Source organism: Urocampus carinirostris, chromosome 18, assembly GCF_059441175.1.
Source record: "Urocampus carinirostris isolate Australia breed hairy pipefish chromosome 18, RoL_Ucar_1.0, whole genome shotgun sequence".
NCBI classification, from domain to species: Eukaryota; Metazoa; Chordata; class Actinopteri; order Syngnathiformes; family Syngnathidae; genus Urocampus; species Urocampus carinirostris.
This window is the reverse complement of record NC_142366.1, coordinates 744,182-758,996: the sequence shown is the minus strand read 5'-3', so window position 1 is coordinate 758,996 and position 14,815 is coordinate 744,182. Positions and strand designations below refer to the sequence as shown.

The window sequence follows — 14,815 nt, the reverse complement described above, 5'->3', positions numbered from 1 at the left end:
TCGGTTTGGAAATTTCAGAATTTCTGTTCGTTGGGCAATTTGCTTACTCTGAAGCCATCAGAAGCCTGTATCGAATAACTTGGTGCTTCCGGACTTTCCCGAGCATTATAAGGTCGTGCATTTGCATATCATTTTCCAAAGTAGACGTACAGAGAAAAATGGATAAGTAGTTAGGAATCAAGCCAAAACCTCAGCCCCAGAAGAAATATTTGAAAGAAGCTAACAAAATTTATGACTACTAAACGTACATTAAAAGCATCGTGGAAAGAGGAGCTCGCGTGGCTTGTAGCAGACAACACAACGTAAACATTGCACGAATGAAGATGAGTTAATACAGGTGCATACTGATGGCAGATGGGAAATGGCAATGTCATACATGCAATGAATGTTAAATAGATTTATAATAAACTTAATGTTAAAGTGTTGTTCTGTTATATATTCTGATTATCAATCCGTAATACTTAGCAATAATGTTTTTTTTTTAATTTTGTATTTTTAATTTTTTTTTTATTTTTTTTTTTTTGCAATTCGTCGTCTTATTGTGCTTCAAGTTGTGAAAAATGGGGCACGCAACTTTATGGCTGGGCAGGCAACTTTTCAGGGTTGTCTGCCCTAGTGTCCGGTAACTTTTTGTCATGAGTTTCAGACACTGGTAAAATCCAACAAAAAAAAAACTTGATTCCATGTGGATGGGGCCTCACTCAGGACATTCACTGGCTAATTTCAATTAGGCCTGTATATTTTGCCCTAATGAGCTAGTTGACCCTTTTTATGCCTTTGACCATGATGACATTTGGCCATTAAGAGGGGGTATCACAAAAGTGTATTTTATTGCTGACTGAGTCATGGATTGCCTTTTTAGATAAGTGGTCGGGAACCATTTTTGATCCAAAGAGCCATAATAGCAAAATGTTTTGATTAGATTTTTTTTTCCTTTTTTGGGGTGAAAGCGAGCCATACCATTTATCCGTCCATTAGCTGCACTGCTGCCAGCCAGTTGCGGTGCACACAGAAACCGACAACCCGCTCATTCACACCTAGGTACATTTTGGACCAGCCAATTAACCTGACATACATGTTTTTGAAATGTGGGAGGAAACCGGAGTGCCCGTAGGAATCCCCACACAAGCACGGGGAGAATATGCAAACTCTGCACAGGAGGATCCGATCCCATGACCTCAGAACTGTGCCTCTGACGCGCTAACCACTCATCCGTCGTGCCGCCCCAAACCATATATTTCAAGACAAATTTTAAATTTCAGCAAAATCGCCAAACTCGCTCTTCAAACAAAATCTAATTTTCAGCGCACTTTATATCAAAGTGTGACATTAGAAGATTTGATGAAATTTATTAAATCAGAATAATGTCTCATATTAACGAATATAACACTTTAAACCCAGCATTCATAATAGGCATGCTCTGAAGGCTGTGCAATTTGGCAAATAGTTCAAAGGGGTGTGTTAAAAAAAAGCAGTGTCGCAACCCATCTATGAGTTCTTGTAATTTGGGGAAGAAAAAAAAAGGTGTGAACCGGGTGGTGCCTATTTGAGGATGATTAAACCTGCACAGGGTGAACCTGCGTGGAAGTAAAATGGGTCTTTCAAGACACTGCTCCGAAAAGCGGCATTTTTTGATTAAAAAGTTGATCGGAGAGCAAAGGGACCTATAAATAGCTGCAAAAAATTAACTGTTCAGCTAAAACGATTCCCAATGCCTTAAAATGAGTGGAAAAACCAAAGACACGTGGAAGAAAACGTAAGACAACTATTGAAATCGACGGGAGAATAACCAGAATGGCAAAGGCTCAGCGAATGATCAGCTCCAGTACCATAAAACACTGTGCATTTACCTGTAAGTGCCGTAAAAGAATACTTCTGTGTGAAGCAAATGTATTTTGAAGAATCCCACACAAAGTTCCTTTGTCTAAATAAAAGGCATGTGCAGCGAAGGTTACAATTCGCCAAAGAACACACGACTTGGCCTTAAGAAAAATGTAGGAGTTGATGAAAGTACAATTGTCCTTTTTTGGGTCCAGGGGCCACAGACCTTGTATGAGACAACCCCCAAACTCTGAATTCAAACCTCGGTACACATTGAAGACAGTGATACATGGTGGTGCAAGTATCATGGTCTGGGCATGTTTTTCCTACTCTGGTGTTGGGCCCAGTAATTGCATAACAGGGTTTTATGGATCAGTTTGTGTACATTAAGATAGTTGAAGGAGGTTATGTTTCCTTATTCTAAAGAGGACTTGAAATGAGTGTTTCACCAAGACAGTGACCCCAAATACAACAGGAGAGTAGCACTGTCTTGGTTCCAAATCAATAAAATTAATGTCATGGAGTGGCTACCCCAATCCCCAGTTCTCAATCCAATCAAGAACTTGTGGAGTAATGTCAAATGTGTTTGTGATGCAAAACCAAGAAATTTAAATTAATTGTGGAATGTTTTTAAGCACTCATGGAGTGAAATAACAACGGAAAGGTGCCACAAGTTGGTTGACTCTATGCCACACAGATATGAGCAGTTATAAAAAACTGTGATCATGCAACTAAATATTAGGGATTGCTAAATCCTACCTTTTTTTTTCGTAATACAAAATAGTTTTGATTTTGTACAGTCAAGACCAGACACTATTTTTTTAACACAGCCTTCTAAACTGTTTGCCCAATTGCACAGCCTTTGAAGCGTCCCTAATTTGAATGCTGGGTCTTGCTTGTTTTCTGAGCACCTACTGGTATACCACTCATATAACCACTGATATAGTGGTATACTGGTTTGGCATGTAACAATGAAAAATATACTGAAACATGAGATATTCTGGTTTGTCACATTGCACTGCTATTATTTGGAACCACTGTATACTGAAACAAACCACTTGCTATTAGTGGTACAATAGCAATGCCTGCATTATACTCCGTTTTGCCCGAATCATATTTAAATCGCAACAGATGAGAATTGCAAGAATACAATTTTACCTCTCAGCCATAGGTCCCCAACTCCTGCTTTAGATCATTAACAACGTTCCGCTGTGTACATTTGCCCCTAGCGTTTTCCTTTATCAGCTTTTATGATCCAGGTATTGCATGAAGTGCAACAGTGAAGGCAATAATTAAATTGGTTTCCATGTGGATGAGACCTCTGTGAGTTCTAAGTACAGTATTTTCACGGACAACGTTATATCAGGATGACTTATTGTGCCCGCTTGGACAGGTTGACCATATTAAAAATAGAACACTTAGTGTTATGACCCTTGTGAACGGACGGGGTGTATTACAAAGTTGATTTTTCTGTGAGTGACTTTTAAAATGCTTTTAGATCATTAACAACCTGCTGCTGTGTACTTTCGCCCCTTTGTTTTGGTTTGATTATAATCTGAGCAAGATAATGCATGGAGTGCCACACTGCACGTCATTTTGTATAATTTTGCATGAATAATGTTGCAAAGATAAAAAATAAACACATGTTAAAACATCGAATTACAAATTAAATGGCATAAATAACAAATGACCATACAACAACAAAATACACACATAAATACATACATACATACTAACACACATACAGACGCTCCCCTACTTACGACCACTCGACTTTCGTAAAACTGTAGATACGAACATTTTTTTCAGGATGTCGAAAAAATCTGGACATAGCTTGTAAGTTAGATTTTGTTTTGTGTGCACCTTTTTCAGAGTACAGGACATTACTGTAGTGCTTCTTTCCACCGCTACCGGCGTGTGGCGCTGTGAGAGGTCACCCAGCATCCACCCGAAGTAAAAAAAATCTGTTTCCTCTTCCTAGTTCGTGTGTAAACATTCTATACTGTCTATACTATCTCCAGCGCGCCAAGAACTTTGACATTTTTACAGCTTAATATCTCATGCATCCATTCAATATAGTAGGTGTAAAGGAGAGGCGAGCCGTTTCTTTTGAAATGAAAGTGGAATAAGAAAGCTAGTTGCGGTTGAGAAAATGGTCGGAACACTTTTTACCACAGAAGAGGATCTCTTGAAGCGCATCTTCCTAAAGTAAGTTAAACTCAACTTAATTTATCTTTATAGATCATATTATTTTAGGGAATGTTTATTTTTTCAGTACAAAACAATACAGGTTACTTATTCAAGCCTTGTAAACATACTTATATAAACCTTTAAACAAACAAAAAACTTAGGAACAAATTCAACCTACGAACGATAGTCTGGAACCGTTCTCGTTCGTAAGTAGGGCAGCCTCTGTATACAGTTCCTTGCAAAAGAAGTAAGAAAAGAAAAAAGTAAGAAAAAAAGGACAACAAAAAGGACAAAAAAATTCTCAATAATTGTTAATATTTATTACGGGGTCATGACTGAGGAAAACACATTTGCTGAGAAACAACATTGTTTAAATAGTGTCTTGAATTAAACAAGGTTCCAACATTTGCAAAACATTGTAATTTTTTATGTATTTATTTTTTAAAATAATGTTTTATAGAATTGAGTTTGCCAAGTCCCGTCCTTATTTCTGGTGTCACCCTCAGACTGGGTACCTGATCCTTGTCGCCATGATGTTGGTGGCAAGGACCTACTGTGACGTATGGATGATTCAGAATGGAACCATGATTGAAAGGTCAGTAGAATTTTATTTTGTCCCATCCTGAATAATGAGTGCATTCATATTAAATGGGAAGCCTGGTCACCATAGTAACCACACTGGCCCACATGAAAATGTAACCATTGGCAAAAGGCATGCAAACGGCTTCATGCCCATGATTGGATGCTAACGATTGGATGGTATCGAGTAATGCTAACAAGTTATGCTAATGGTTACATGCTAGTGAGTAGATGCTAACGGTTGCATGATAACAGGTAGATGTTAGTGAGTAGGTGCTAACGAGTAGATGCATACGATTACATGCTAATGACTCCAGCCCCAATTATGACAGCGCTTGTTCTCAGCCAATAAGAATGTGATGATGAAGATGTTGTGGAAAATAGACTTGCATTTGTAGAATAGAGTTGCATACATTTAGAAATGTAGAAAGACTTGCTTACATTGCTTACAGTAGTGAGGGAATGTTGACATCATTCGAGAAGATCCTTGGCAAGACAGTTGAGTTTCCCTAAAAGGGCATGAGACCTGCAAGGCCCTTCTTCAAGGACTCTCTGAGCAAACTGAGGCGAACAACATGTCCTAATAAGGGTACGACAGCATCTTCCTTGTTGATTACTGAGGACTAGGGCCGCCTTTTGGGTTGTACTCAAACTGAAGCTATAAATGCATTGTTATGTCTGGAGTTCTCTGAGTTCTTTTGGGATGACGAAATAAAAGGCTCCCCCTCATGGCAGGTTTCCGATGTACTTAATTCAATCACGAAAGAAGACTTAAAAGATTATCGAACCTACATTTTCTCCTACAAAGACAGCTGGTGGTTGCCGATTTAGGATGTCCATCTTTGTATCACATGATTCACACGCTTGTACAGTGGTACCTCTACTTACCAATTTATTTCCTTCTGAGAGTAGCTTTATAACTTAAAACATTTGTAAATAGAGTGTTATCAAAAATGGTTCTACGATGTGTTTGGGGCACTTGTAACGTTGATCAGGTGTATCCGTAACGATTGGTAGTGGTGAGGTTTGTCCCTTTTCATCAGCTAAACAATCATTTGGAGAAGTGTTTAATGGATATAAAAGCATGGGAAAATGAGAGAAATACAGTGAAGAAAATAAGTATTTCAACACCCTGCTATTTTGCTTTTTCTCCCACTTTAATCATGGAGGGGTCTGAAATTTTTATTGTAAGTGCATGTTAGCTGTGAGAAAGATCAATTAAAAAGAAAAATCCAGATATCGAAATGCAAATTTTTAAAAAATATTATTTGTTATACAGCTGGAAAGAAGTATTTGAACACCTGTGTGTCATCTAGAATTCTGGACCTGAAAGACCCGTTAGTCCGCCTATTAGAAGGCCACCTGCACTCCATGTATCATCCTGAATCAGATGCACCCGTTTGAGGTCGTTATCTCCATAAAGACACCTGTCCACCCCATACAATCAGTAAAACTGCTAACATGGTGAAGACCAAGGTGCTGTCCAAAGACACCAGAGACAAAATTGTACACCTCCACAAGGCTGGAAAGGGCTACGGAGCATTTGCTAAGCAGCTTGGTGAAAAAAGGAACACTGTTGGAGCAATCATTAGAAAATGGAAGAAGCTAAACATGACAGTCAATCTCAATCGGAGCCCCATGCAAGATATCACCTATTGAGATCTCGATGATTCTAAGAAAGGTGAGCAATCAGCTTGGAACTACACGACAGGAGTTTATACCAAACTATATTATGACCTGGTAGAAATACTTAACACAGTGGAACTCTTAATTGACAATATCTTTAAAAATCATATCGAAATTGCAAACGTTAGTGGATTATTGGTTTGTGGTATTTCTGAACACCTGTCAGTCTATTAAGTTAATATCTAAAAAACCAAAACAATATGGCATCAGAGGAGTGGTCTTGGGATGTGTTGAAAGCTATTTGACTGGGAGGCAACAATATGTTAAAATGGGAGTGTTGACAATTGGATACTTAGACATTGGTTGTGAAGTACCACAGGGTTCCGTCCTGGGTCCAAGGCTTTTCAATTCATATACAGTGGGACCTCGGTTATCGCGGGTAATGGGGACCAAAACCACCCGCAAAAAGTGAAAATCCGCGAACTAGCGGCGCACCTTAAAAAAAAAAAAAAAAAAAAAATTGAACCCACGCAGGAGGTTCCCACGACCTCAGAACTGTGTCGCACACACGCTAACCACTGCGCCGCCGTGCTGCCCGGCTCAGCGCCGAGCCCCCGACCTACCCGGCGAGTCTGGTCGCCTAGGTGAAGGCCCTCGCGGCCCGAGTAGGAGACGCCGGGCGAGCGCCTGACCTACCGGGCTGAGTTGGCCCTCGGGCGCTATCACGGCCCGAGCGGCAGGCGCCGGCCTCCGCGCCGAGCGCCTGACCTGTTTGGCTTGTCGCGGTGTCGTGCCTATCGCGCCCGAAAGTACCCGCGCCGCGGGTTAGGGGCTCGCTCGGGAGCGTCCGAACGGCACCCGCGGTGCGGCGCAAGGAAAAAAATAAAATTGTTATTTTTTTTTAATTATTATTTTTTAGACCTGGTTAATGGGGACCAAAACCACCCGCTAAAAGTGAAAATCTGCAAAGTAGCGACGCCCTTCAAAAAACTTTTAACTATTACAGGCCGCGAAGCTCTGAAGCCGCGAACGTCAAAGCGCGAAGTACCGAGGTCCCACTGTATTAACAATCTATTTAAAGTTTTCAAACTATTATAATTCGTCATATTTACAGATGACACTAACATTTTCTATTCCTATGATGATTATATTAATCTAGTAACAAAGATAATAGTGAATTAATTACCCTAAAAACATGGTTGGATATAAATAAATTACCTTTAAATAAAACCTCTAAATAAAACTAAAGTGATTCTTCGGTAATCACAAGACAAATCTAGACCTGGCGGTGAAAATGGATGGTGTTACCACAGACATTGTATCAGAAATTACATTTTTAGGAATTACAATAGACAGTGAATTAAATTGGAAGACACAAATTCGACACATACAAATTAAGGTATCTAAAAGTTTTTCAAATATTAATAAACCCAAATTCTTTTTGATTTATAATGCGCTGTACTTATTTGTTCATTTGTCTTGCCATACTTAACGTACTCTGCAGAGGTTTGGGGCAATAATTACAAAAGTTCACTCCATCCCCTTTCTGTATTCCAAAAATGAGCAATAAGATGTATACACAAGGCAGGATAATGTGATCATACCAATATTATATTTCTGCTGTCCAAATTATTAAAACTGTTAGATCTAGTGGAGTTTTCCATTTCCCAACTACTATTCAAAGTGAACAAATATGTACTGCCAGAGAACATACAAAAAATATTCACATGGAAAGAAGGAAGCTATAACTTGAGGGTATGTAGTAACTTTAAAATCCAACCCCCGAGACTACCAGGAAAAGTATGTGTATTAAAAAAAAAAAAACAATATTGGTGAAGTACAGAGATGAAGAAACAGATGTCTGATTGATATAGCAAAAGGTAGATGCAAGCAAATCAACATTGTTATTATTATTTCATATTAATATAATAATAATCCATGCATCTAACCATTATTTGCACCGCTTAACCTCAGTAGGGTCGCGGGTGTGCTGGAGCCCATCCCAGCTGTCTTCAGGCAGTGGGCAGGGGACACCCTGAACTGGTTGCCAGCCAGTCGCATGGCACACAGAGACAGACAACTCATTTGCTCATTCACACCTAGGGACAATTTGGACCTGCCAATTCACCTGAAATGCATGTTTTTTGAACGTGGGAGGAAACCGGAGTGCCCGTAGGAAACCCACGCAAGCACGGGGAGAACATACAAACTCCGCACAGGAAGTCTGGAGCTGGATTTGAACCCACGACAGGTTCCCATTACCTGTGCCGCACAAGCGCTAACCACTGCGCCGCCGGTCTGCTATAGTAGTAATAATATTTATAATGATTGTAACTGTTATTGTTATTATTGTCATTACTGATGACTAAATGATATTAGGTGATTATTAGCATTATATAGTAAATTTAGGGGTAAAATTAAATTAGATAGATAGATAGGTAGATACTTTATTCATCCCCGTAGGGAAATTCACACTTCCAGCAGTCTACCCCGTTGTTTATTAACAGATGAACATGATGCCCTAGGGGTGCTTGTAGCGGAGTGGATGACGTCACGCCAGTCCAAAAGTTCGACATTCCTGCGGCAGATGGAAAACCTTTCTTTGTGAAAATCCAGGGATACACCACCTCGTGTTAGCAAGTCCGCCTCTTCTCCGATACCCCCCGGCTTTCGTGTCTCTGTTTAGCGGCGTTGAAGCCGGATTGCTCCGGGTGGCTACACGTTAGCGTGCGGAATGCTAAACGTGAGCCACGTTTCCGCAAAACACAGCAACTGCGCTCCCTGTGCGCTTCGATGTTTTCCACCCGCACTCGATGATCTTATTTGGTCGTGAGTTCGCATTTACCATGATTACGGATGGTACCGAAGACTTATACCGCCGCTAGCCGCTTCGCTAGCTCCGGCTCTCCTTCCACGATAGGCCCCTTCATCACGCCGGCACGAGAATTCTTCAGGGCAAGGAGTTGAAATTCCTTGAATACACGCATTTTTTGTGCGCTAAAACCCATGTCCCATAGAATAGAAGTAATCCATAGTGTAGTTGTCAAAACGGGAAGAAAAAACACCGAAGATAGGAGCAGACAATAAAACAATAGGGCAGCTGCTGGAAAAGGCAGCCGCTTGTGGCAGCGCCGCTTTGATGTAATTAATGTAAATTAAATTAATCTGGTAGGATAAAAACAGTGATGGAAGTGGTGATGATGATGATGAAAAGACTATGTATCCACAGAGAGGTGTTCAGTTGTGTAAATGCAGAGGAGCTAACTGTGGGACACAATTATTAATGAAGTCAAAGGGGCTGGGGGTGTTTTTCTGCACATGGAACAGGACGAGTGCAATGCATTAAAGAGAGGATTACTGGGGCCGTCGTTTATTGTGAGATTTTGGGGAACAACCTCCTTCCCTCAGTCAGAACATTGAAGATGGGCTGGGTCTTCCAATACGACAACAACCCGAAACACACAGCCAGGAAAACCAAAGAGTGGCTCCGTAAGAAGCATATCAAGGTTCTAGCATGACCCAGCCAATCTCCAGACCTGAACCCAATCGAAAATCTTTGGAGGGGGCTCAAACTCCGTGTTTATCAGCGATAGCCCAGAAACTTGATTGATCTAGAGAAGATCTGTGTGGAGGAGTGGGCCAAGATCCCTCCTGCAGTGCGTGCAAACCTGGTGAAAGACTACAGCAAACGTTTGACTTCTGTAATAGCATACAAAGGGTACTGTATCAAATATTAACATTCATTTTCTTTAGGTGTTCAAATACTTAATTGCAGCTATATCACAAAAATACATCGTTAAAAAAGCATGCATTGTGATTTCTGGATTTCTTTTTAGTTTATCTCTCTCACGTTGGACATGCACCTACGATGAAAATTTCCGACCCCTCCATGATTTTTAAGTGGGAGAAATATAAAAATAGCAGGGTGTTCAAATACTTATTTTCTTAACTGTAAGTGGAGAAAGGGAAAGAGAGAGGGAGAACTGAGAGAACGGTCCTAGAGAGAGAAAAAAAGTGAAAGGAAGAAATACAGAAAGAGATTAAGAGAAAGGTAGAAAGAGGAGAAGGAAACAGTGCAAGAGAAAAAAGAGATAGTCAAAGAAAGATGAAAGGATTGAAAAAGGAAAGGATAGGGAGAGAGAAATAGAGAGGAGAGCAAACTGGGAAATGGAGTGACAGAGAGGGAGAGATGGAGCAAAAGAAAAGTGAGAGAAGGGAAATAAAGACAGAAAAAGGGAAAGCGAAAAAGATAAAAAATAGGGACCGAGAGCGTGAGAAAGACAGTAATGGAGAGGAACCTACTCATTTCCAGTGGGAGTGGGGCCTGGCTTTGGCGACATCAAGTGGACATATTTAAAACTGCAGCGCTTGTCTCTTGTCCTGGATTAAAACCTTAGGCAGGCTTGATTTGGCCCACAGGCTGCATATTTGAAACCCCTGCTGTAGTTGGTCAGACCATGTGTCTGCACTTGGGTCTGCCTCAAACAATATAACAAAGCGTCTTTGTGTCAAGTTTGTCCTTTTTCTAAAAAAGCTCCAGGGAACTACTAGGTAGAAGAGGTGGCTAAAGAGCCACGTGCGGCTCTAGGTTGATGACCCCGGTCAAAACTAATCTGCGTAGAGCGCCAGGGGTAACGAGAAAACTAAGCACAGTGACCGCAGTGCCTAGAACACAACACACTCAAATGTTTGAAAAACACACACGACACAAGCTATAAGGTATCAGGAGCATCAAAGTTATACTTCATCTACTGATGATTATTTCCACTCACTATATGAACAATTAATTTTCTTGCTGTTTTTCCGGATCTTTTGTAGTGCAATTATCGGTCGCTCTACAAAAGACTTCAAGAGCTTCTTGTTCAGCTTCATCCGATTTATGCCACTTGTAAGTATTTTTCTTTTATATCACTGGTTCTCAGCTGGTTTGACTTCAGGACCCACAAATCAATTCAACAATTGTACTTCTTAAACCAACACTCGAAGTCCCAGGAATTTTCTTACCCCTCCAGAATGACCAGAGGCTATTTAAAACTAACAACTCAACAGCCCATCTTGTCAACATTGTTCTCTAAATGCAGTAAGGTGCGGTTGTTCAAAAGGAAGGTTGTGGGTGTGGTGTTCATAGATGCATAAATAGTTGGTTGGCAAAAATACTACCGAAATACTACAAATTTACTACAAAACTACTTTAAAATGAAATCAAATTTAGTGCCTCAAAACGGAATTAATATATTGTGTCTTCATTCTAATAAGAAAACATACTATAGAAATATTACAAAAGATACCACGACAGTAATTCTATGATACAAACATACTATGACAGAAAGATTACAACAGAAATACTACAAAAAATCCACTACAGTAATAGTAAAAAGTATTAAGGATACTACACAGATATTAGTATGGAAATACTAAAAAAAATACTACAGTAATAATATAATATAAAAATACTGCTACATAAATACAACTACATTAATACTCAAAAAACACTACAGCTATACTAAACATCTATCCTGTGGAAATACTACAAAACACTTTTGAAATACTACAAAAAAAAACATTAATACTTTAAAAATACTGCAGTAATACTACAAAGATTACACTGCAGAAATACTACGAAATGCCGCAAAAATACAACTAGTGTAAGACTACAAAAATATGGGTGAAATAGACCCTACCTGTATCAAACTAGTCATGGAGTCGAGAAGTGTCTCTTTCGGCTTGGCTCACTGAGAAGACACAGTACTTTTGGCTCCCAAACGGCTCCCTATTTTTGGTTTGTATTTTGGGTTGTTTAGTGTTCTATGATCAGTATAATGAAAAAACTATGCTCTTAATTATTTATTAATTAATAATTGTATATGTTTTGCAGGGAATGCCAGCAAAAACCCATGAAATATAGATTCAAATATATTACAGATCTACATGAAAAATTGTAAAATACCAATAAGTTTTAGAATTTTGCACATTGAACAGATTAAAGTTGAACAACAACACAATATCTCTGAAAATGCAAAACAATGAAATATGGACTAAAAATAACAAGTGCTGTGCAAAGAAATGAACTATTATTCTATTTTAACCAATTTAGACACTAATCATTCGAAGAACACTCCAAAAATATAAATTAAAAATATAAAGAAAAACAAAAAGCAAAAGAGCAGCACTCTGCATTATTGAAAGATTGAATGCACTCTGCTTCAGAGCAATCTGATAATATCAATAAAATGATTCCAAACTTGGCTCGTTTTTATTTTTATACAGACAATACTATCTTCTATATTTAACTCATATTTTAGCCAACAATTAAAGAGCCTTTTCTGTGTTTCTGAACAAGTATGACATAAAAGCTGTGCATGCATTGTTAAAGCAGAATGTCAGAATTCATGTCAGTTTATAGCATCCCATTGACACAAAAAGATAGTAGACAGGAACAGTGCAATTTAACACAAAGTTTATGCTAGCAGGAATATTTATTTTAGTCATCAAAGCCAAACAAAAAAAAAACCTTTTGAGTGACGCTGGATTTCGTTCTACGAAGCTACTCTACTGGAATAATGGCTTTCAAACTTTTGTAAAAGTGCTTGAATTTGGCCATGTAAAAGGTGTGCGAAGGTTATTTTAATTGACTTTTTTCCCTGTACATTTTTTTTAATACAGTCAACTCAATTTGAAATGATCAAAAAAACTTCGTCAACTGGTGTATTTCTTTCGCATTCTTTTGCCGCTTAAATTAATGACTTAATGACTTATTTTTGTGTTAGTTTGAAAATAAACGTATCAAGCATTTCTATTCCATAGATTTCCTGAACAATGCTTGAAGTGAGATGTTTGTGATTTTTTTTTTTTTTTTTGGCTTATAGATCGCCTTGGTGAACAACTTTCTCAAATTGGGCCTGAATGAGCTGAAATTGAGGTTTCGAGAGAGACTTTCAAAGAACCTTTACGACCAGTATCTAAAGTAAGTAACAGCAGTGTCTACCATTCATTGCATGAAAATGTATCGAAATTAAATAACGTTCTATTTGTACCTGTGTATTTTCTATGGTAAATCTGTATTCAGTCAGTACTGATGGACATCACTGTAGGTTTTCTACCGAGATTCATTCTTAAAATGTAAAGTGCTTAATTGTAGGTTTTCTGTTAATTGCAGTTTTGAAAAAAAATCTTCCTTGAGATATATTTTAAAAAATGCAATTTTCATTATTAAACAGTGCCTAGCAAAAATATTTCAAAATGATGCAGACATGCCTGTCCAGTGGCTTGTCATAATGGCGTTGTCATGTGAAGCGTCACCGCCCCCTAATGGTTGCACCCAAAAGAACAGCTCTATTTAGAAAACTGGCTCGGTAAGGTGAGGCTTCAAGCCATTGTCCTCCCTGTTTTCCAGCTAAGATGCCCACATGCAGTGATTATTTGAGTTTGGGACAATTTTAGAGTCTTAAGTTTAAAAGAGATCAAATCCGCCCATATTCTCAAAGGTTAAGGACAGCATTCAATTTACTTTGAGTACATCTTGGATTGGGATTTTAGGCGAATTTTACAAAAATGTTAAGGGGTTAACCTCCTAAAACCTGGTGTCCACATTTGGGACATAAATGCATATTAAACAAGAAGCTTGGGCCTTAGGATGTTAAGGAACTTGACCTGTTTTATAAGGAAAAATGGGCAAATATTTCTGATGTGCAATACTTGTGCAAAGCACAGCAACTGTAGTTTTACTCATTCAGGGTAAGTACATTTCAATCAGTTTGGACCAAATGATATGCAATTGAAGGGAGAAGGGTACAAGAAAAAAATATATTGTGATATGTCGATACAACCAAATAGATTTCTTTTAGAGATTTTTTGGAATCTGACAGTAATAAGTGAAACTACAACCTAAACATTTATATCCGATTATATTGTACGTTGGATGTAGATTGTCTCAAAATCATGCCTTGTGATTATAAACTTATACAGTTCAGGTAATTAATACAGACTTTAATGATTATGTAACTGTAATCATTATTGCTACAAACTGTTGTTTGTATCTTGTGCTTATCTTATACTGTTAACAATAACTCCACTATTTTGCCACTTACGCAAAGTTCCTATCATGTTAAAATACAACTACTTTTAAAAGCAGCAACTTTTAATAAAAACTGTTACTTATTCAAGTACTAGCTGTATATTGGTGTATTAATAGTTACAGCAAGGCTGCTTGTGCAAACATCCTTTTAAGAAAATAACAACAGTGTAGCTGTGATCATTTGAGTTACCTTAGAATACAATTACAGTGCCTTGCAATAGTATTGCTCAGAACGACCCCCCTAAGACATTTTTGACATATTGCCATATTTCAGGCTTCAAATCTTTAGATAAAAAACTCAAAAAGAAATATCCGAGAATCAATAACCTGTGAGACAATCATGAGAAACCAAACTGATACAATATTGTATCTTTTGCTTAGAATTGAAAATGGAAAAGTAGGCCTTGCTAGAATATTGGTCCCCTTTGAGGTAATAACTTTATACAACCTCTTTTTGCTGCAATCACAGCCACAAGCCCTTTTTGGGTAAGTTTTTTTTAAAACTTTGTACATCTTGAAAACAGA

General features: G+C 38.5%; 1 protein-coding gene across 2 annotated transcripts in view; it reads left to right on the top strand.

Moving 5' to 3' along the window:
• Window positions 1-14,815, top strand: part of abcd3a (ATP binding cassette subfamily D member 3a) — a 99,990-nt gene that overhangs the window by 22,989 nt on the left and 62,186 nt on the right. For both annotated transcript variants that reach the window (XM_088322564.1, XM_088322563.1), the window contains exons 4-6: window positions 4,518-4,606; window positions 11,035-11,104; window positions 13,083-13,180. In XM_088322564.1, coding sequence (XP_088178690.1) covers window positions 4,518-4,606; window positions 11,035-11,104; window positions 13,083-13,180 — 257 coding nt within the window. The remainder of the gene's footprint in view (window positions 1-4,517; window positions 4,607-11,034; window positions 11,105-13,082; window positions 13,181-14,815) is intronic.